The sequence below is a fragment of the Notamacropus eugenii genome, chromosome 1, assembly GCF_028372415.1.
Source record: "Notamacropus eugenii isolate mMacEug1 chromosome 1, mMacEug1.pri_v2, whole genome shotgun sequence".
NCBI classification, from domain to species: Eukaryota; Metazoa; Chordata; class Mammalia; order Diprotodontia; family Macropodidae; genus Notamacropus; species Notamacropus eugenii.
In genome coordinates, this window is record NC_092872.1 from 59,360,068 (window position 1) to 59,384,357 (window position 24,290).

Here is a 24,290-nt window from a genome sequence, read left to right on the forward strand (position 1 = left end):
TTTTTCATTTTAGAGTGGGGTGAAGGTGAGAAGGAGAAAGGGGACTACTGGACAACTCTTGTAACTGGAAAGAGGTATTTTTGGATTAAAAAGAAAGCGCTATTTTAAATAACAGGTAAAAGAATTACCATCTCTGAAGACTGAAGTTCAATTGACATATGAGACTCACCAGCTAATTTAAAGAAAACCAGTATGATGTTTTACCACCTATCCCTAACTTTTTGAAGCTGACACCAGGAAGGACAATTATTCGGTTTCCTACAACATTCAATTTCCCACAACTTCAAGAGTGGGTAGGACTATCTGGGACAAATGATAGGCCTGACCTATGAATATATAGCAAGTCATTCTTACAAACTAGTATCCCCACCTTTTGTTATATTAAGTCATAGAAATGTTACATTCATTTTTAGGCAAAACAGTGATAATTATATAACTGGTTCTATCACCACTGCAAAGATATACAAAGAAAACTTCAGAGAAAATGTAAGTCCAAACAAATGTAGTTAATACTCATGAAAGGAGATTTTACTTTATGGAATGCTTATCCACTCAACACTTAATTTCTTACCTGTGATAAAAGACAGTATTTTCCATTTCCTGATTTTTATTAACATATTCAGCTGCAACATTTGGGAAACATAAAATGGCGTGGGCACATCCCAATAAGAATATTTTGAAATATATACCACTTCCAGGTTTAACTGAACTTACATTCATCACAATAACTGTTTCCACAGCAAGGTATGACAACTGCATCAGTCATTATATCTTTGCAGATTAGACATAACAATTCATCTGGGATAGGGTCATCCTCTTCTGATGAAGAGGATGGTTCCTCTGGTAGGAAAGGTGGTTTTTCTTTCTTCCCTATGGCATATGCCTCTCTGAAATAAAAGAATTTAGACCTTTAAAAAGACTTTTGTCAATAAGGTATAGAATCACCTAAATCATGCCACATATTCCATTACATAATGGAGAGCAAATGTAATACCAAGCAATGAATTATAGCCACTTGAGTCATTCAACAGAAGAGAAGTTAGATAAATACCATATGTTCAAAATGATCAGGGAAGAAATTTCTTTAAGTACCTCTTTGTAAACTATGCAAAAATGTCGTGGGGGCAGTGCTAGGTAACCCAATTACCTAGGTAATGATAGGTAAATCAAACTCATAAATTTGTTTTTGGGGGGGACGACGATAAAAACTTTAGAGAGCCTCTAGAAATTTTCACAAATGAGGAAATTAAAGTCCAGAGACATTAAATTATGCCCAAGTTCATAAAGTCTGTCAGTGACCAAAAAAAGGGACTAAAACTCTCTGGAAATATAGTCCAATCCATCATAATGCCTTTCTAATTTTTATTTTCTTTGAATTTTTTTCCTATAGCCTTTACTATGTATGCTACCAATACCAGTCTTTGTCAAGTTAATACAAATAAAATGAAAAACTACAATTAGTATTTATATCACAATACACAATAAGAGACAGTTTCAAGGGAAATATTTATATCATCACCATGCACATCTATTTATAGTAAGCAGCAGCAGATTTCAAGACAGGTCTATATTATGATCAGTGTTGAAAGAATGTATTCATCTATTCATAGTTAGCATCATGGAATATTATTGCCTTATAACTGACTAAATGATTGGGATTTTGAACATGTGCTACAAAGAGATGAAATGACACTCCACCAGACATTCCTTGACAGTCTCATCTGGGTGTACAATGTGTTTAGTAAAAATGTATTATATTTAAATGTGCTACAGAAATGGAAACCCTTCTGGTAAATTTTAAATGATTACCAAAAAGCCATTAGATTCCAAACATTGCTATTCCCTCCCCTGCAACCACCCTTCTTTCCCTTGTACAAATCTAGCAAATTTGCAGAACAGGAATGTCAGGCCTTAAGTTTTTAAAGAAATGCCTTTCCATTTCATTTAAGGAACAGTGTGTAGCTCTCAATGCGGAAAATGAAAGAATCTGAGCTGTACGTATTGGTAGTAGGGTACCTTAGGTGTGTTATTTGTGTTGCAGCTGCTCCATAGACATCACCACGATTCCAGAAATAAGTATCAATTTGCTTATGCCCCATTGTTCCCAATTTGTGAAAGAGGAGTCTCCCACTGCCCAAGAGAGAGAAAAAAAAAAAAGAAAAAAAAAAGAGAAGAGGAGGAGAGGATAGAAAAAAGAAAGAAACAGAAGAGTCTGAGTTGCTTACCAGCGGTGTTAGTGGAGAGGGTGAAGGTTTCATTTAAAAATATTTTGGTCTCCCATCTCTCCCCAATATATCTGTTGTGTGTTTGGCACAAAGGGGTTTTGTATTTCAGCATTCAAGAGGGGTTTCAAAAGCAGAGGTTAATTATTAGTTGGGGTTCACAGGCAATGTTAATTTTTCCACCACAACTTATATTCTTTTTTTAACCCATTTAAGTAAAATATAACTGAATAGGTCTGCTCTTAAAATATATAGTGTCTGGGCTGAAATAGCAATTTCAGCTTAAATTTGTTTGGAAATTTCTATATGTCTTTGAAGTAGAGACAGTATATGCTCAAGCTGCTTTGATATGAAACCACAAAAACACAGGACAGTGATTGATATAAAGTGGATGGTATGGGTAAGTGAGCAGGGTACAAAGTGGGAAGGGTGGGGTGAACTTGGAAAAAAATTAAAAAAAATTCCATTTAAAACTCTACATAATCTAATTCTTATCTGTGAACTAAAACAAAACAATAGTATTTTCAACATTTTCTTTATTATTTTAGGCTTTTCATTCCACTCTAAATGTGCACATCATTTTTAACATCTCAGTGGCTCACTAAACTCTCATAACAAATAATTGTTGAATGTAGTATTAAGAAGTGTTTCATTTCTGCACATTTATGCTATATAGGATAAAAAGAAAAATCTGGAGAACAAGGGTTATCCACATTCTATATTTCTCACATAGTATATATTTTCATATAGCCTTTCAAAGTTGTAAGAGACACCTTATAGAACAGTAAGGTCAATCTCAACCTGACCCTTGAATTCCTTCTTCAACGTCCTTAACAAAGGGGTCATCCAACCTCTGCTTCAATATCTCCAAAGATAGGGAATTTGGTTAACTCTAAAAGAAGTTCATTTGGCCAAACTCTACATGTTAGGCAATGTTTCTTTATATCTAACCCATATGTCTCCCACTCCCAGTCTGCCTTTCAGGGCAAAGCAGAATAAATCTAATTCATCTTCTATGTGTGACAATTCAGATGCCATATGAAATAGAGAGTAATAATAAACTTGTTAACCACTGGAGAAAATGTTTGAGTTTACCAGAAGATAAAACTAATTTTATGGCCCTTGACACTAACTGTCCTCCCTATTTTCTTAAGAGTACATGACACTAAAACAAGAGTAATTATCAGTAACTTTTAATAACACAAAACCCATTTCACCTAATACTTATTAACCTTCCTCAAGCTGAGATTTTAGGTGATAACATACTTAAACCTATAACTAACATGAAATCTTCACATTTTAGGTGGAGGTAGTACTCAGCACATTTATCTTCTAACCCTAATACATAACTGTTCCAAACTCATTAGAATGAAAATAATTATCTCAGACTTCACGATGATTTGTAAATTCTCTCACTCTCGAAATAAACTGCCTATAACAAAAATAAATCTAAGGGAACATGTGCAAGTATGTATGTGAATGAGGAAGAAGGCAGGGAATGCCAGGAAAAGAAAAATTAGAAGACTACAAGGGAAGGGGCACCCACATGGACAATTTTACAAAATCCCAAAACCCACTTAAAATTTGCTTAAAATGGAGCAGACTGCAGCCTCTCATCCTTAATATAGAAATGCAACTTGTGGAGACCAGAGGTCTTAGCATACAATGTTCCCTAAGGGGTCTAAAATAGCCAACTCACAAGCAACAAAAAAACAGCATTGCACCCTGGGACCTATAGTCTCCACAGGTCACATTTTTTGCCCCACCTCTAACCTGAGTACTTACGCATCTATAGTTGGGATTGCATATTTTCCAGTGTTGGTAAGCATGGCACCTTTCATATTAGGATCTTTGACCTCCATCATAAAACTCCTAGGAATTCCAGTACTCTTTTTAATCCTGGGAACTGATTCAAAGTTTTTATCCTAGTCAGGAAAAAAACCAAAACTTTTTACTTGTTAAAAAACAATGCAAAATATTTAAACAGCCAAACTTTACTTTTACTAATGATGATCACTCACCATTTATAAAATGCTTTATAGTTTAGACAACACTTACTTTAAAGATAGGAAGTGTAAATTATCACTTACACTTAATGAGATTAGATAATTTGCACAAACTCACACAGCTAGTTAAAGCTGAAAGTCAAATTCGAGTCTTTTCATTCAACTTTCAAAATGAAACTATAACGAAGATCCTAGACCTAGAGAAAAATATTTTCAATTTTAAAATGTTAAAGGCCCTTATATCGTACTTTGGTTAAGCAAAACATTGTTTCAATTCGATAATCATGTTACCCCTCCAAGTTAGAAATAAAATAGTGCTAAAATATCTCTAACAGACTAAAATATTCTTTTATGACCAATTAATCTTATGTAGTTCTTGATTTACTCATTTAAGTTAAGAGGCTTCTTTACTGGTCTTCATATAACCTTACCTGAAAATAAACACACCCACAAATACAAACTAACTTCAGATCATACACATAGCCTCTGAAAGTAAGATTCTGAATGGGAGAGACCATTTTGTCCTAGTTCTTAATTTCACAGATGAGGAAACTGAGACCCTGAAAAGTTAAATTACTTGCTCAAAGTTGCACACACATCAACAGAACCAGGATGCCAAATCCAGTGCTTCTGTCGTTACAAAATGCCTCCTTGGCATTAATTTCAGTTGGATTACGAGGATTAAAAGAATTAAAAAGTAATTTTGCTTATAATTTTATGCTCTCATACTCAGTGGCTGGGTGACTCTGTTGACTCTTTTTGAGCCTGTAGCTTCCAGCTGTAAAATGAGGTTAAATAACATCTGTAGTTAACTTCTTTACAAGCTTGTTGAAAGGATCAAGTGAAATGATGCACATAAAGACTTTTGAAAATATGAGACTGCTATCTAAAAGTCAGTTATTTTTATCTGATAAAGTACGAAAATAGTAGAGAATTAAGAATTTGAGGGCATGGGTTATTACTGAATTTTACCATTTATGTTTTTTTCCATATAACCTGATTCCTTGCAAAGCTCTGAAAGATAAAAATGTCTGATAAAAGCAATCTTCTATTTGTTTCAAGAAGCTCACACATAAAATTATTCATTAAAAAGGTAAAATCTGAAATGATGAAAAATATAGGATTGCATTCCATTTTAAACGTCTGTGTCCTAATATGAATGGAAAGCAATTAACTCTAATTTAATGACTTTAATAAACACAGACCACTGACCTTACTGAGGCAGCTGGGTGGTACAATAGATAGAGTGCTGGGTCTATAGTCAGGAAGACTCAACTTCCTGAGTTCAAATCTGGCCTTTGACACAGCCTAACTGTGTGACTCTGGATAAGTCACTTAACTCTGTTTGCCTCAATTTCCTCATCTGTAAAATGTGCTGGAAAAGGAAATGGCAACCCACTCCAGTATCTTTGCAAAGAAAAACCCCAAATAGGGTCAGAAACAGTCAGACACAACTGGAAATGACTGAACAACCTTACTGCTTCTCATTATACACACTCTACTCTGGTGAATCACTTTCAGTTAACCATTTGTATAAAGTAAGGTTTTACTGAGGCAAAGGAAGAAATTTTTCATTTTCAATTATTTGGATTTGTGTGCAAGTCCAAGTGTGTGAAAGTTTTTGCACAAGATGTGCAAAAGTCTCACCAGAGTGAAAATACCAAGGAATAGAGAACATTTATTTTGAAAGTTGAACAGGCAGCATGGTAAAATAGAAAGAGCACCATACCAGGAAATTGAAGGCCTGGATTGTAGGCCCAGCTTGCACCCTTTCTAGCTGGCCTGACACTGTGGACAAGTCACTTAATCTCAATGACCCTCACACATTTTCCTCATCTAGAAAATAGGGAGTCAGATAACAGTAAAATGTTATGTCTTTCATAACTCTGTTAATGTCATAAAAAAGAAAAAGTTTTGAAATTCTTTAAATTGTTTTGTTTTCTGCAGTGAACATAAAGACTCAGAAGAAATGCCTGGAGTTAGGAGGCTACGAAAAAGATTAATGAAAACGACATCTTGGATTTAAAAATTTTAACCATTTAATTCCCACTAGGGAAAATACACAAAAAATGCAACTTCAACTGCAGTTAGAGCTAACATATTGCACCCATATTTGGTTACATAAAGTTCCAAGGAAGTTTACCTAATACTCAATGAAAAAATTAATGTTTATCAAGGGGGGTGGTTTTGAACACCAGCTTTGCCACTTAACCACCACCTAGGTAACCTTGAGAAAGTAATTTCTCTTCTCCGGGCTTATTTTCTCATTTGTAAATGGAAGAGACTAAATTGGATGAACTTCGGTCTCCCCCAACTTTAAGTCTATGATCTCTAAATTCAGATAAGAGATACCTTTAGACTTTTTATTTTCCTTGCTAGTGATTATATTGTTTTTTAACATATTTACCATGACTGTTAAAAATTCTTCTAACATTAATTAGCCATTGAAGAATTTTTAAAAGAAAGTCACTTGAATTTATAGTACTTGAAGAGCAACTGAAAAGACTGAAATTCTCATTCGCTGCTAACTACCCCATATTGGGAATAATTCTATTATTCAAGTAGTAATTATTTTTCATACTACAGTAACATTTTTTGATTTATAAAACACTGTATGTTTATAAAATAAATATTTGCATGATTCACAGAACTTACCCCATTTGTTGGGCAATTCTTTATGTAATGACCAGGTTTACCACACCGGAAACAGGTATAGGACGGTGGAGGGGGACCCAGAGGTTTCTTCATGTAACTGAAAGTTAAAAATAAGATATATAGACACACAGGTGTATGTTCACACACACACACACACACAAACGCACACACGCACATATACACAAGTTCGATTACATTTCCCCCTTTAAACACAAAGAAAATTCCCACCCATTTTACTATTGTAAAGGATCAACTTATGAACTTACTTGATTGGATCATATTCGTGGCCAGACTGTGACATCATTGCTTTTATTTTATCTTCTTCAGAAGCATTGGCTTCAGCCAGATTGGCAGTCTGTTTAACAGGTAATTATTTGACACACACATTAGAAACACATTTAAGTCCACACAGCCAAAGACAACACCACTCATCCAATCCTGTAAAGAGCAGCATCTAACTAAAGTTACATCAAAAAAAGCTACTTTTATATACTCCTGAGGATGCTCTGGGGAGTTCCTTAAGCCATTACATGATGTTTGGGTGTCTGTTTACTTGAGAAATATTTCTTGGGGGCACTCAAAACCTTAGGCCCTGTTTGTACTTTATAATAAGACTTGTGTATCTTCTCTAAACTTTGACTGATGTTAGGTGCAGAAAGAAAAAAACCCCCACTCTTGGATGTTCTTATCCTTTGATGAAGTCTCAAATTTCATGTTATGACTATAATTAATTGGATTATAGCTTCAGTATAGAAATCTGAGTATGTTGTACAAGGAACTAGAAATTAATATTGAGATTTTACATGGCTACAAGTTATGATAGGTTATTATTCACAATTTTAATTTAAGTAAGTCTAAAACTTAGGTCAAGCTGCCTTTCAAATATTAAAGATGCTTAATTTAGAAAAGATTTACCATGTTAATAATTCATTATACACTAGTCCAGATACAAGCAGGGTCTAAGGGAGTGACTCCTAATCACTTGAATCTTCAAGCATCTACTAGCATTCAGATCAGCCATTCACTGGGTTTTACCTTTTTACATTCATTCACAAAACAAGCAACCAGTTTCAATGTTTTATTGTCAATTTCATATACAATACTTTTCTTAACATTAACATAGCTTAGAATGACAGTAACATTTACAGAAAATTTGATTACAGATGTTTAACAACTAATTTGTTTGAACCCAAACATTAGTTTACAAACAATCAAAAAAAAAAAAAAAAACAAAAATGAAAAAACAAAAATCCTCCCAAACCTCCCCCTGCAAAACATTAGTAGGAATAAACCAAAACTCAAATATGGCATTTATAATACATAAGAATAAAACAGTAAACTGTTAAAGACATTGCCTCTATGCTAAACCACACTGCATTAAGAGGTTAAAGTAAGTAACAGTTTTAACCTGCTTTATGTTATGAAGGTTATCTGAATATTTATTCTTCAAAAACAATAACTTAAAAGATGTTCACTATTAGGACAGTATTCACATTTTTTTGAAAAAAAATGGACACAAGCTAAAACAAAACCAAGGACAGGATAGGGACAGCACTAATGGAAAATTTATCTTTTCAGTTTATTTTCATGTTAATTTTGGATTGCCAAAAGCATGTAAGATCGTGAAAATTCTTGACAGTTGGTGGAGGCAGGGGTAAAGGGAAAAGAAAGAAAGGGAAGGGGGAGAAGCTATAAGCTGGAAAACTCCTAACTTTATCTTCAAAGAACATCTGTCTACTCTGAAATGAGTTTTACTTATTGAAAAAAGTTGATAACTCTATTTGTCCAGTGTAGTCAAGTCACTAGTGCTTTCCCAAACAAAAGGTACACATTATTGAGCAGAATATATATATGCAAGCAATCTTATAGCAAAACATGGCATATACAACAGTTTCAAGAGGTGACATTTTGCCCATATGCCAAACATATACATTGGTATATTCCTATAAACAGTTATATACACTTACACAATTTACATAGTCTGTGTTCAAACAAATTAGGTTGTTTAACTTGTCTACTGCAGACAGACTACAAGTCTGTAATTTAAAAAAACCCAAAAAACAAAGAAACCAAGCAACTGAAACATTCAAAATATTGGCCATCAGGTCAATTCAGAAATCCAAGAAATAATCATGTGATTGTCCATGTATTAAGGAAATGCTTCTATTTTGGCTGTTTAAATAAGTCCACATAATATACAGCCAAACAGGAAATTCCTCCAGAACTTTGTTAGTTTCCAATGTAAAATTAAGCAAAAATGCATGAGGAAAAAACTGCTAAATGTAGCTTCATGTGCTTCTTCTTTCTGTCTTGAAGATGAGCAATACTCCAACATTATGTTGAGGCTGATAAGGTACTCCCCTATTTTCCCAAAATTGGAACTACTCTTTACAGGATAGTAAAAAATAAATGTACATTTTTTTTTCCAAATAAAATTAAGAATTCCCTTCTTTGAAAAAACTGCACCAAATACAAAATTATTCATAAGAAAATACAAGTGGTTCAAGAATATATATATATATATGTATATATACCTTTGTAAGCTGGGCCAGAGAAATAGACGCAGAAGAGTCATCAATCTGTTCATAAAAAATTAAACACACATTCAAGTTCCACACTGAAAACATCTGTAAGTGATAATTAAGCCCCTAATGCTGTTTAAAAATCAAGTACTGGGCATTTCCTTAAAGTTTTCTGAAGAGCATGTTTTCCATTATATGCCATGTGAAGTTACAGTGTAACTGATCCTATTTTATCCCTCTCATAAATGTGTCCATATATCTATCCAGATATATATCATACACAAGATAACATGTGAGGGTTTCAGTTACAGTAAAGAGACTGGGGATAGGAAAGAATATCAAATAGAAAGCTTATAATAAAAAGTACTAGAAAAATCCCACACCTTTCAACACTCTATCTTTAATTGATGATGTTCATGATTGATTGACTGCACAATGCAAGTGCATATTTTCACACTGCCAAAACTGAATTTTAAAATAAAAGGTAATCTAAAAACCAAAGAATTGTTTTTAATATTTCAAGACTGCTCTCATTTAAATGTCACTGTTATTGTGAATACATGTGCATGAATTCTCCTGAAAAGTCTAACTATAGCTTCTTGTTTTAAAAAGAAAAAAAAAAAGAAATAAGGGGAAAAAAAGCAAAGCTATGTTAAGGCAAAGATTCCAAATGAAATGTGGAGGGCGAGGGAGGGAGGAAAAATAAGGCATCTTGTAAAGGTGAGGAAAATAGTCACTATGAGGCATGAACCTTTTCATTTTCACCCTTGGAGGAAAGGTAGTCAATAAAATTTTCACCCTGTCTCTAAGAAAGCCACCATACTGGCCAAATGAAATTAAGGTGGACAACTGCTAGGAAATAAGTGTCCTTTACCCTAATGTATTTCAATTTTTCAAAAAGAATCTTCAATGTTCAACCACCTAATACCAGGCAGGACGAAACACATCTCCATGATATATGCTAAAGTTATGAGTGTATGTATATAATGATCTGCTTATGTGTAAAATATTATATAAGTTAATGGAAATTCAGCCACAGAGTAACTGATTTAAGATATCGAAAAAAGAACTATGTAAGTTACCTGCCTAAAGTAAATAGTCAATGAAGAAATAGGATAAAATACTTCTTTATTAAATGTCTTGCTTATATATAGATTTTCAAAATATCAAGTTTGGACCTATTCCATCTCAATATTTAAAGTGATCAACATCTAAAAACTCTTGAATCTGACATCAGTTTTGGAGGAAATTTAAAGCATGGAACATTGTCAGCCACCACCTATGTTCCATTTCTAATGGAAAAAATAAAAAAAAAAAAAACCCCCCAAACCCCCCAGCTTTTAAAAAATTGGTTCATACTGTCTCTGATTGGACCTAAGTTGGCAATACAAATTTTGTGGATACTAACCTGATTTCCTTGGGAGGGAGGAGGGTTGTAAGGAATAATTTTCTTACCTCCAGAGGTTGTAAATAAAATGAGTGACAACTAATTGTAAGAATTAATTCCTTGGTGTATTTTCCTACCCCCAATACATCTGAAGATATGAATATCTTCTCCCTTTTATACCATATCTCATCTTCATTCTAGTTTCCATTTTAGCCTCCCATTGAACACTACTATGCAAATTAAACTGTTTTCAAAATGAATTACATAGGGTCTGGTTTATATGAAAAGAACCCAAATTATTAAGCCATGACTTATTTTTATGGAGGTGTTTGTGACACCTAAGTAGACTATAATCCACAAATGCCAAATTTATCATAAATTAAGGAATTTAAAAAACCCATCTTAGTTTTCCACATACTTCAAAGGCTTTAAGAGTGGAAAATGGCAGTGTTTAAAAAAAAGGGTAGGAATTCACAAATATTAGGTAATAAACAACCAAATGGCTACTGTCAAAGGAGTGGAGTTAATGAAGACTACTGCTTAAAGTCCCCCCAAAAGTGACAATGATTCATGTTATAGACTCATTCTTGCTTTATATGTAAACTTCTGCTGAAATGAAAAGAACCCAACCTTTTTGTATCTAATCAGTGGTCTTGATTCTGTGAGCAATGGTTTAAATCAGAGTATACACACCATTTTACTGGCTTGAGGAGACATTTGTTCTCACTTTTCAAGTACTATAAGACTCATTTCTCACTGTTTAATATATCAGCATATGGACAGCTAGTTTTTATATCATTAACATGGAAGGATGACTAAACGAAATAAAGGCAACTTAGAAAATGATCTCTTAACTAGAGAATTGGTTTCAAGGATAAAGATGATATATTTGTTTTTACCAACCAGATAAATCCAATCTATGGTGCTTATGCCTTAAATTTTGTATATGACTTCCATCCATGTAAATTCTTAGTCTTATAAAGTTAGGCAGTAACTTTTAATAGTTATGCCTAATGAACACATACTTATTTATGTACTCTCCCTACCTATATTCCAAACTAATTAAGCTTTAATGTCAGAAAGTATACCCCAATTATACTTTGGGGATAAAAAGTTAACTAATGACTCCTTTAAGATCACTTTTACCTACTGTTAAATGACTATTTCTTAAAGAATGCTTCTTTTTATAAAACAAATGAAAACCTAAAAAATTACTCAAAATAAACTACTACTTAAAAGTGTAATACAGACATGCCAGGGAACACACGAGGCTAAAAGAAGGTTAACTTTATTTATGAACATGTGATTTTGTGTTTATACACATGCTAGTAAACAAAAAAGGAAAAGAATTCTGTTTTCAAGAAATAAAAGTTTCATCTGAATTAGTTCATTTACTGTAAATGTGGTTTATACAAATGCATTACATTAACTACTACAGTCACCGGGAGAGTTAGGCTAATTTGTGCTAGCATTTGGATACACACTGATGCATTAAAAATCAATTTTAAACCAATCACCAGCAAAAACAGAAATCTGGACAGTTTTACAGATTTATGCTTCAAAATAAAAACCAAAAAGAAAAAAAAGTAAAGAACCCTGAATGTAGGAATTGTGAGCTTAGAATAAGTATGTTTAGTTCCATGAGAACTAAAGGCTATATTCTTTATAGAATACAAGCCCAAAGCTCATAAACCTTTAAGTTAAAATATATTTGAGAATACAATGATAAAGGGTTAGTGTAATGACTCATATACCATTCTAGATGAAGATCAGTAGTCCTTAAAATGGATAAATAAAATAGCAAGGAACCTGGATTCTGTACAAGTATGGTAAGTAGAACATCTAGAGAACCAAAAACACAATAGCCTTGTGTTTTGTTTGAATCAGATTAAGTTACTTTTCACAACTAAAAGAATATTGCTACTTTTTTTACCCAAGCTGTTGTGAAACTGGTGGTATACTAAAGTAGTAAAGTTTAACCTGTGATATAGCTGACCTAAAAAAACATTCACCAGGTTAACAAAAACCAGCGCTGACAAAATTACTACAGCTGGGGATTCCATCTACAGTTATGCAGCACATTAATATCTTAAACACTTCCAAGCCCCTTCTTTTCCCCCATTCCCTGTCAAAAGGAGTGAATGATTTTTGAAATCTGAATATTTAAGTCTATATTTAAGTCTATTTGCTTACTTCAGTGGGAGAGCGAAATAATTAAAACTTCAGAAAACTACTTTGCATACCTAGCAAAACCATTCATTATTTTAAGACCTGTTTGTACTAGGGGCACAATTTCAAGATTTATTTCATAGCACAGTTTTAAACAAAGAAAAAGAGCTCAAACTTCCAAATGCAGAAGATGAATAATTTAACTGCATCAAATGCTCCTACAGAGCTCTTTGCATGAGTGTTTAAATTCTAGGTTAGGAAGAAACATCAAACTTTTAACAATATAAAACTTCACAGAAGTTTTTATCGCATTTTTCAAGCCATTTGGCAGGCAGAAAAAAAAATCTAACAAAAACTAAGTGATACAACGTGAAAATGGCAAGGTATACACTCCAAACATTTTTTATTGCAAAAAACAAGAAGCACACAACAGCCTATACATACATACAAAATACTAACTATAGACAGACAGATGTAGAACATGGCATCATGTTCATTAGTGCAAACCTTAAACCTACATGATCTACAAAGGATCATACATTATCTGTACAACACAGAGTCATACAGGAAGTAAATCTATCATTCAATATGAAATACAGTGCTTTTTCTGGCACAAGTTATCAATTTCTACAATAGAAGTGTGCAAGTTATGGTATAAATATAATATTCAACTACACTGTAAGCAAATACATTGTATTTACAAGATGTACTGCAGTGGGAAAAATGAAAAGTTCTAAAACGGATTCACATTTCACTGCTACATTAAATGTTTTAAAGTTAAATGCAATGTGTAGAAAAAGTGTGAGATTGTGTTTTTACATACTGCTTTTGAGGTTCCACTCACTGGTTCAGTTCGACTTCTAAAAAACAAAACAAGCCCTGTTAGAATATCCAATGGATTTTTTTCAGTGTTAAATATTTCATGAACAACTGTGCTGATCAAAGTCTTAATACATATCTAAACATTGCATATATGCAAAAATACAATTCTCCTTTGATGCTACAAGTAACAACCACCTATTAATTTTTGCAGTTACAAATGTATAATCTAATTTGATTAAATGCCTTCAATCTTTGTAAAATTAAGGTATGAATTAAATGTAAAGAAAAAAGTCTTGCTCTGGAATTGTTACACAGTTGTACCTTGCTTTTTTTAATTTAAAGTATTATACCTAGAAGACCATAATTCAAGCATTCTTTAAAAAGCTAGCTGTAATAAAAATTTGCTATAAGGAAGTCTGTGTTTGACACTTCTATACACTGAAGAATACAAGGTTAGTTTTTGTTTAATTTTTCCTGAATAAGTCTTGATTTTCACTTTAAAAAAAAAAAAAAAGCAGGGTACACTTATAGTAAAGATTTGGGTTTAGGGTCCCTGAGGACCTGCTGCAAATATTCTTAAATTGGCAACAAGCACTCAGACCCATACTTGTTTTCCTGCTTAATTTCCCAAAATAGTGACAAAGAATTAAAGGTTAAAACAAATTAAGCTAAAATTCTAATCTAGAAATGAGAGCATACACAGTTGGACAAAGTATTTCAGTTAAAAAGAATGAGTAAAATGTGTTTTACTGAGAACTGGACAGAACACTGGAAGAGAGATCAAGAGTATGCATAAGCCCAAGCAGAAATTCCTTTAAAGAAGCCCACACACCAGGGGGTATACTAAACATAACCTTATATGTTCAGTCTTATTTTTAAAATTTTAAGCTATGTTGACTATAAAGTAGTGTTAGAATATCACCTGAAAGGAGTTTCTAGGATTGTGCGCGATTTGGAAGTCCTGTGACAAAAGAAAGTTTTCATTTTCCAATATTTGATAACAAAAAAAATCAGAAGCATTTTTACAGATGTTAGAATTTTTACTACAAATGAAATCTTATGTTCCATAAAAATTGTCTTGCACGTTGTATTTAGTGAACTGACATGCAAGTTTTAGTGTTAAAGGCATGTGCTCATTTGCTATGCACCTCCTTTTAAAAGTTTCCCTGGGAGTTGGTGTAGATTGCATTATTTACTCAGAAACAATGTTCACTACTCTGGGAGAAGGAAAAAAAAATCAAATAAATCCTGAAGGTCATTTATACCATATAATGTACAATAATTAGTTTCCTACTTGCAATGTCTCAAAAATGCAAGTTTTGCCACCAAGAAGGATCAAAATAGGTAATGTCTATGAGGCACTTGGTAAGCTTTAAATCACTAGCTATGTGTTAGCTTATTGTTAGGCAGAAGCCTAATATAGAATACTAGGCCCTAAACACTTTTGGACTGTGACTTATATAAATTAAGATAATGTCATGTCTTTTATACTAAAATGATCTCCAAATGTAAAAGATCTGGGCCTCATAAGAGTAAAATGTTTCTATGAAATATTGCTAGCTATGTGTTAAAACTCCAAAAATGTTTTTATTTGCTTTGCTTTACTCTTGCTCATCATCAGCGTCTTATTTCCGAAATTATCAAGTTTGAGGTTATCTCACTGAAACATTTTGGTCAACAGTTTAAAACAAAACCAAAGTCATTCCCCTTTCAAAGCAGAAACCCTATCTGGCACTCATATACTTAGGACTAATTTCTAGGTCACTATCATTCTGCTGCCAAGTTATGCAAACAGCACCAATTACCCAATGCCTATTCTGTTCTCTCCTCTGAATTTTCTAAATTCAAAACTGTTTTGTTCCCATTTTTTACTCCATCTAACCACAGCCCGTACTGATATGGGGAGTAAGGAATGAAACAAATGCTTGGGACTGTTAGCCAATTATATTGCTTAAATACTTGAAGTTGATACAATAATTACCAGCATAAATCTCTTGAACTTTTCCATATTATGAGGAAAATTCTACTTTTTAACTGTGGGCCTATGATTTCAATGAGTCTCTTATGCCAAAGACAGTTACGAATCAATAGTGGTGGTGGGGGAAGGAGTTAGTAGGAACATGGGAACACAAAGCAAAATGGATGTGGGTGGGGAAAAAACAATTTTAATTAAAGCAGGGGAAAAAAATTCTTCTTAAAATATAAACCAGTAACCTTTATAGGGTTTGAACAGCATTTCCTATGGTCATTAAATACTAATGAGGACAAAAAAATGCAACCTGTTTTAACAAGGGGGGAGGGAGGGAACAGAAGAAACTGGTACTAACCTATGACCTGTTCAGTAATGGGACAGTAAGAAAGAAAAACAACCTACAATATGAAGTTAACTTTTGGTATGTTCTCTCTCAACCCCATACCATCACCAAAATATTCTATATGTAAATATACAAGATTTGATAACTACTTACATAACATATGTCTTGCTTGTAGATTTAACACCTCCAATAGGAATTCTTCTTACAATAACTGATGAATTCTTAGGAATCAGGGCATTGTCATCTGTGTACTCTGAAAATAAAACAGGAACTTTAAAAACCCCTATTTTTTGACTGAGATTTTGCTATATCATGACCCATTCAGCCAAAAAAATAAAAAGAAAGCCTTATTATTCAAAGATTTTAAAATCTGATTTAACCTACTATAAATAAAGGATAAAAACTATTTGAAAACAATGTCTTAAAATATCTCAAGGCTGAGTATGGTGATATATACTTTTAGTTCATACTACTAGGATGGCTGAGACTAGTGGATCACTTGAGCTCAGGAGTACTGGGGTACAGTAAGGCTAAATTAAGCCTATATGGTGGGACCAGGTGAACCATCAGGCTTCCTGAGGAGTGGAAGCTGAGTTGTCAAAGCTTTTATGCTGATCAACAGAGGGAAACAACCTGTGATTTGCTGGTAGCTGTGCTGATTCCAGCGTGGTGAGGAGACCTACTTTTTTCACTCCCTCTTAAATCTTCAAAATTAAAATACTAAATTATTTCAGATTGTGTCAGTTGATCTCAGTGAAACATGAATTTAGGGAACTGAAGGTTACTCATCTGAGAAACAACTAAGTTCTTTTGAATTTTAACTACTTTATATGCCAAAGTCTGTAAAAGTGTTCCATATAAATACATATGTATTTGTATATGTATATATATGCATTATATTTGTCCATACTCATGCTCTATATGCTAAATAGACACTCCTATAGCAAGGGAAATTGCCAGCTTTTGTTTCTAGATCAGCAGTTCCACATACATGGTGTTCAGAATCTGTGTCTGAGTGGTAATGTGTCCCCTCAATTTCGAATCCCAGATTAGCAATATTGTACATACTGGGGTTTCTGAAACACAATTTACAAAAAAGAAAACTATACCCATCTATCTACCAAAAAGTACTGTATGTCCTCTACAATTCTGATATGATTGATACTTGAACCTTGAAATACTTTAAATTATTTTTCTAGTTTAAAAAATTAAGATACTATTCAATTAAGCTAATATGCAGATTTTAAAATCTAAAAATTGGATACTAGGTTTCTAAACATCTAAATTCTTTCATTGCCTGTCTGATTATTCTGTCTTATTTGTTCTACTAGATGAACAAAGGAAATGGACTCAAAACATTCACATTTGGTTACTAAAACAGCTAGCTATAATACTTAAAAGATTTGATGAGGAAGAAGGTATATAAAGCAATTTTTAAAACCAAATTTCAGGATATTGATTACATACTTCCTCTTAACTCCATGATCAACTCAACTAACATTTTCAAGTGCCTATTTTATGCAAAAATCTCTGTGCCAGGAATTAAGGGGCACAAAGATAAAAATGAAAGTCACTGTACTCAAGGAACACAATTATGCTCTACCGAGAAAAAAAAATGGTCTGATTTAGTGTTGTGAGGAATCATTTAAATTCCATGGTGTAGTCCTATTTAGGAGTATCAGACAGTGAATAAAGGACACCTGAATTTGTTTTTACCATATTATTTACCACAAATATATAGTTCTAATTCAAGAAGGCATACCATAATCATTATTAGTAACTTGCTATTTAAATGTTTTACTTAATGCTTTAAACAGAAATTTAAGAATGTTTAGGGGAAATAAGACTAAATTTTTGCAATTAACTTAAGAGTATGGGTAGAAATATACCGAGTCTCATTCTTGAAGGTGAATTAATTAAGGCCTAGCCACATCATGACTATCTGTCTTTACTTCTATAATGCTGAGACTTGGTATTTATTCACAAGCCTTCAAGTCCTTGACAGAGAGATGTCTGAGGTATAGTTAGAGAACTAATGGCAAAAACTGATAAAGTCTTGGCACTGTCAATAAGGGATTTCAGGCTAATAATTTCTGAGATGAAATTTAACTGGCAGTATTTCATCAATCACTTCAGTCACTGGTCACCACAATTAACTATTTATCTTTGCTCCACCCCTCCAATTCTAATGAGGGCAGACCTACGATTTGGGGCTACAGAGATGTTCGTAAAAATCAATGTCACAATAATTAATGTTTTTTGGCTGAATCAGGAAAACTCTTGAAGAGCAGAGTGGTTATTATTACATAGAAACCTAGATTTAATGTTAAGAGAACTAGGTTTAACTCCCAGCTATCACTTAGCTATACTATTAGAGCAAAGAACTTCATTGGGCCTCAGTTTTCTAATTTTTAAAATGATGACTGAATTAAATAACGTCTAAAGTGTCTTCTTCTTACACTTCTAACACTAATATTCTATGAATTTTCCAGTCTCATGCAGTTAAAATAACATTCCTAAATTCCATTATTATTTAAAACTGTTGTTTCAAGTTTGAAACCACTGTAAAGCCTGACCTGAAATCTAACATAAGGTTTTTTGGCGGGGAGGAGAGAGGAATCCTAAAAATAGACCTTAGTATTCACACATCTGGCAGGAAGTTCCTGCATGCCTCCCGAATTGCTCAGTTGTTCTCCTAATTGAAGTCCAAGCCAAAGTGTAAATCTGAATGGCACGGTGTTATGTAATAGACTGTGCAAGAGTACAACAAAATTAAATAACCAGTTATGTGCGTGTCTGAATTACTAGTACTTCAAAGATTTGATGATACATACAAAAAAAATTTAAACATTTATTATATGCCTATTCTATGCTTGTAACTAAGAGGTTGGTTTCACACTTGATATTTTAGTAATCAATTAAAAAAACTGAAAATCTATATTTCAAAACTAAAACTGAGTCTTGTTTCTGACCTAGAAAAGAACAGAAATTGACTGAAGCAGGTAGGGTTCCTTAAACAGAGCAAAAATATAAAAAATTTCATGAATTTAGAACACAGACCCTTTTGTTCCCTCTAAGGGGTGGTGGTGAAGACATAGAATGAAATGCAAAATTTTCAAATGTGCCCAAATATATGTTTTTTTGTGTCTCATCTCTCCCCCTCCCAACTCCCTCATAGATTCTCAAAATAGTTTTGTTTGGTTTCTAGGTTATTCCACAGGAAGCACAGATTACCTTGTACAAGGTAAGTCATCACTCTTATGTTTGCCTCAATTTCCTAATTTGCAAAATAAGGAGTTTGGACTAAGAAAATTTTAAGGTTGCTTACATTTTGTTTTAGAGAAACCGTGTTAGAGAAATATGGCAGCTTCTAATGTCCTGAACATACTTAGACACTATCTCCAAACAAAAAAGTATTATCCCTTCCAGGGTTACTTTCTCATTAACTGAAGCAAACAATATTTTAATCTGCACACTGTCATCCAATGAGTGATAGGTTCCACAATTGAGACTGCCTTGAGCACATGACTGGTTGATATTGGGCACAACATAATTTAAAAAAAAAAAACCCAAAACACTAATAGTGGACATTGCCAGCTCAAAATTTCTTTTGAAGGTTTTATCATACCCACTTATTGGTAAATAGAGTCAAAAAAGGAACTGAACCACAATTTTTCTATTTTCTTGAATAGATAATAAGCCTTAAGAACTTTCTCCAGGATGGGGGGGATGGGACTCGCTATCCCTGGAAGAGTTTAAAATAGAAACTAAGTTGTTTCACAGGATATCCTCTCCCACATGATGCTGGTCCTCTCTTATCTTGGGAAAAATAGCCTTGATGAAGTAGAAAACAAACTGAATAAAGTCCACCTCTGACTTATTATGCTATATGACCAAGGATAAATCATACCTGTTCAGAGTTTGTAAACTTTAAAAAAAAAATTATTTTCAATCAATGGATTTAATAGTATTGGTTATTCTTTGTAATACAATGTATTTTAGGCATTTAAAAACACTATTCTGAAAAGGGGTGGGTCCATGATTCAAAGAAAGGTTAACAGGCCCCCTCAGTTTATCTGCAAAATGGGAATAAAAATACTTACCTCACATCATTGTTGTGAGGAAAGCACCTTGCAAATCTTAAAATGCTGATAAAATGCACTTAAATTTTTTTAAAGAACACTTCTGAAGACCAATTAGGCAGCTATGTGGCTCAGCTGATAGAGTGGTGGGCCTGGAGTCATGAAGACCTAAGTTCAAATCTGATCTCAGACACTTAATAGCTGTGTAACTCTGGGAAAGTCACTTAACTGTGACTTAATCTATGGAGAAGGAAATGGCAACCCATTGTGCCAAAGCATCATGCCAAGAAAACCCCTTGGAAAGCATGGTCCAAGGTGATCACAAAGAGTCAAATGTGACTGAACAACAATGAATACTAATGGGGCGTCTAGTCTGTTGGACAAGATTAGTTGCTTCAAATGGTATGCAATTTTCAATGCTATCTTACGATGTTGTTTACGCAAATACCCTTTAACAAAATCTACTGAAAGTAAATTCAAATTTGTATGGATGGCTAAATAATGAAGTCTCATTTTAACAACCTAAATAAGAAAAAATTTACCTGTATAATTAAAATTTAATTTTCTCAATAAACTTTTGAATTAATTGGACTAATCAGCATTATCTGGACTACTCATGGCCTCTGAACTATTCTTATTCTTTCAAAAGCACTCAATGTTTGAATACATGTATATAAAAAAACCTTTTAAATGCACTGTGAAGTATTAACTTGAAGTATTTCTCTTTGGTCTTCATATAAATCAGAAATGTAGATTTTACACACAACGTTCCATACATAAATTGTATGGCACACTGCGGGCTTTACTAAATGACAGACCATGGTGCTTACTTACCATGGTATTGCAAACTTAAAATAAGATGAAACATAAAAAAGTAGGATGCTAGAAGATCTGACTAACAATTTGAAGATTGACTGTCACTGCCCAGTGTAATTCTCACATTATCTTGACACTGAAACTTTTACTCAGTACCTACCAATTCCAAATTTATAGGGCTCAAATATAACTTAGCCTGATATCACATACAAGGAAGAAAAGAAAAAGAATGCATGGAAATCGTTTGAACAACTTTTTCTTAAACAGATTAAGCTGTAGAAAAGCCTTATTAATACCCAAATTATCACCACTCACTTATTTAAGTGGGCTCCCAAAGGACATTTAGCAATCGCACTAGCCTAGGTAAATTATTACTTAGAAATACATTAAAAATATTACGTAAGATTAAACAACAAAACACCAACCCTTAGAAACATAGCAAATATGCCAAACCAGTGAGGTCTTATTGTAATCCAGTGAAATTTTGAAGCAAACTTGGTGTGAATTTTGAAATGGCTTTTCTACATTGGAAGTTATACATTTGAAACCTGTTTTGGCTGTTCCAGTTAAAAATGGAATTCTGCATTAGCACTAAAGAACTCAAGGTGAGATGTTATCAGTGTACTGGTTTTATAGAAAGTCAGTATTTAGAACCTAATTATAGTCTCAAAATAAAATTGAGTGACACAATTCTTATTCATTAATTCTTAGTTAATAAGGCTCATAAAAATAGCCAATGTTTTTATATTAAAAGAGCTTTTAGCAAGTTAACATGCTGTTAAAATCATATGGGGCACTAATAGAGTAAATCTATACTAAAAGAGTTTGATAATTTGCAAACTATATATTAGTATAGGCTATCACTTACCAATGTAAGAATTTATCAGATGCCTTGTATACATCTTCCTACAAGTGAATTTTGATTTAAGCATGCTACATCCAAATGTATTATTTATCCAAATGAAAAAATACTTAAAGGAGTCATTATAAAGCTTTAAGAAACATAAAGTAAGTTATGAAACTTAAAGGTTAAGGTAGGAAACTTAAAGTTCTCAAGGGCTATTTGTAAAGTCTAAGATTACAAACCACTTTCAAAGTGTATTTTCATTTGTTTCTTTATGAGTGCTCAAACTGATGGCTGGAATAAGGACTAGTACCCAAAATAAAATTAATTTTTAGTTATATCCACAGTGCGCGCCACACTGGAGGTGCTTAATAAACGGTTGGTGAATAATTTTATGAAGGAATCACAAATATTTTTTAAAGTATTTCAAATAAATCCCCATACAACTTGTTCACATCAGTACAGTGATGGAAGACATCATTCCTTTCCTTTTCCTACTAAATACTCCAAATCTTGCTGAATATGGTAAATGATACAATGCATTGTAATCAATGAATAAAAAACAATTTTTTTAACTTTAAAGCAAAATAGTTTTGGTTAAAACAAAAAATGTCTTCTAAATATTGAATAAAAAGTACCTATGTTTTGCAAAGGGGCAAAATTCTTCTTTGCTTAAATTACATATTACAGTGTTGTACCCTTAACAAAAAAGTCACTGGTCACTGGTGTTTAAAAAAAAACCTCCAAACAAACCAACTCCCAAATCTCTAGCCAATAGTGCTATGATCTAACAAAACTCTAGGATAGCTATAGATGCACTGGAGAAATGAAACCTATCATTTTACAATTAAGATCAACTAAAGTAGATATTTTAAAGGAATGAATCTCACAACATTTCCCAGAATACCTATTTAAAAATTAACATTAAAATTTTACTTTCAGCATCTCTACCTAGGGAATCCCACTAAAGAGAAGGTTTGATGTAGTGAGACTTTTAGGAACTCAAAATCTTAAATGTTCTAACTACACAAGGCAACAACTCCCTTTAAAAAATCTTAACCCCCACTAAATGTAATTTAAAACAAAACAACTATCTATTTGAATTCCTTTGAATCTATTACAATTCTTTACCATTTAAGTTAATGATTATTTTAAAATCTTCAAATTGTCCATTCAAACTAAGAGCTTTCAACAAGGAAGTTTTCCTTAATCTGTGCCAATATGGAAACTTCTGGCCTCTTTGCAGCATGTTCAAAAATCACTAAAAGTCTCCTAGGTATTAATTTCAAAATCAGCACTCAAAATTCTAACTAGAAAAATTGTATAAAACTGAGCACCTCTTACGATCACCACTGATTAGGGACTCTAAAAACACACAAAAGAACCCAAACATTTTCAACACTGAAGACTAGGTGGAAGAAATTCCTTTATGGCAGTTAATAAAGGAGAACCCCCACCTTAGTACTGCATATAATTTGGGGGATGAGGTGAGGAGATAAAGGGAGTTAAAATAAAAAAGACTAAGGAACCCTACCATCTTATTACATATGAGGGAAACCGAAGCAATTGGTCATCCTTTCCCCAAAAATCCTTTAACAAGACTTGCTGTGAAGCAGTTTTCACCAAGACTAAGGTCTTTCCCCTTCCCTCTCCACTAGGGCAAGTGTTAAGAAGGAGCCAGATGGCCAAGGGGCAGCACACAGCCTCAAAGTGCAGATCCAAAAAGCCACAAGTTGTATAACTAGACAAAAACTAACCTATCATTCACTTACTTCAGTTAATCTGCAAAGAAAGCGGAAATAAGAGATCCAGAACTGGATTAAAACCTCACATTTTCTATGGTTTTTTTTTACTCTAAGATGTTCTAAGAGTTTAAAGGTTTACAAAAAATAACTTTGCCAACACACATAACCTCTGCAAAGCAAAATTACAAGTAAAGTTTCCAAATCGAAAACCAATATTGATTAGGGCCCTGCGGGGCTCATACCTTCTTTCGTTTGCGCATTGGTGATCTGTAGATCGCAGTCAGCAGCCTTGAGCTTCTCTCTCCCCATGATTTGCTTCTTCAAATCACACAGGGAGATGTGCAGTCCATCAAAGGTAACGGTATCATAGTTGAGTTTGGAGGAAAATTTATAATGCACACAGGACATGGTGCCAAAAGTTCCCTAAGGCTCAGCGATGAGACGTGACACTCTGAATTATACGTATATTTATAAACTTAAGAGATATGTACACACACAGAAACACTCAGAAACTGAGGGAACCTTAGGCCTTATTGCCCCCCCACCACGAGTGGGGTTCTGAACCAAGAATCCCCCCCAAAATATTCAAATCACTTCATGGAGAGATGGGAGCGGGAGGGTATGGGGGAAGGGAGTTTGGAGGGAGGGCCTGGGTGGGGAGGAGGGAGAAGAGGGAAAGGAGAGGAAAGGGATCCAACGGGGAGA

The 24,290-nt window shown here is 33.5% G+C and overlaps 1 protein-coding gene across 4 annotated transcripts in view; it reads right to left on the minus strand.

Moving 5' to 3' along the window:
- RBBP6 (RB binding protein 6, ubiquitin ligase) overlaps positions 1-23,993 on the minus strand; it is a 37,202-nt gene extending 13,209 nt beyond the window's left edge. For 2 of the 4 annotated variants that reach the window (XM_072603823.1, XM_072603809.1), the window contains exons 1-9: positions 23,828-23,993; positions 16,252-16,351; positions 14,706-14,744; positions 13,785-13,821; positions 9,418-9,462; positions 7,150-7,238; positions 6,884-6,980; positions 4,008-4,147; positions 715-887 (exon numbers count right to left, since the gene is read on the minus strand). In XM_072603823.1, coding sequence (XP_072459924.1) covers positions 715-887; positions 4,008-4,147; positions 6,884-6,980; positions 7,150-7,238; positions 9,418-9,462; positions 13,785-13,821; positions 14,706-14,744; positions 16,252-16,351; positions 23,828-23,993 — 886 coding nt within the window. The remainder of the gene's footprint in view (positions 1-714; positions 888-4,007; positions 4,148-6,883; positions 6,981-7,149; positions 7,239-9,417; positions 9,463-13,784; positions 13,822-14,705; positions 14,745-16,251; positions 16,352-23,827) is intronic. The other 2 variants (XM_072603831.1, XM_072603816.1) reach the window with 1 other exon arrangement.
- Positions 23,994-24,290: the final 297 nt, after the last annotated feature.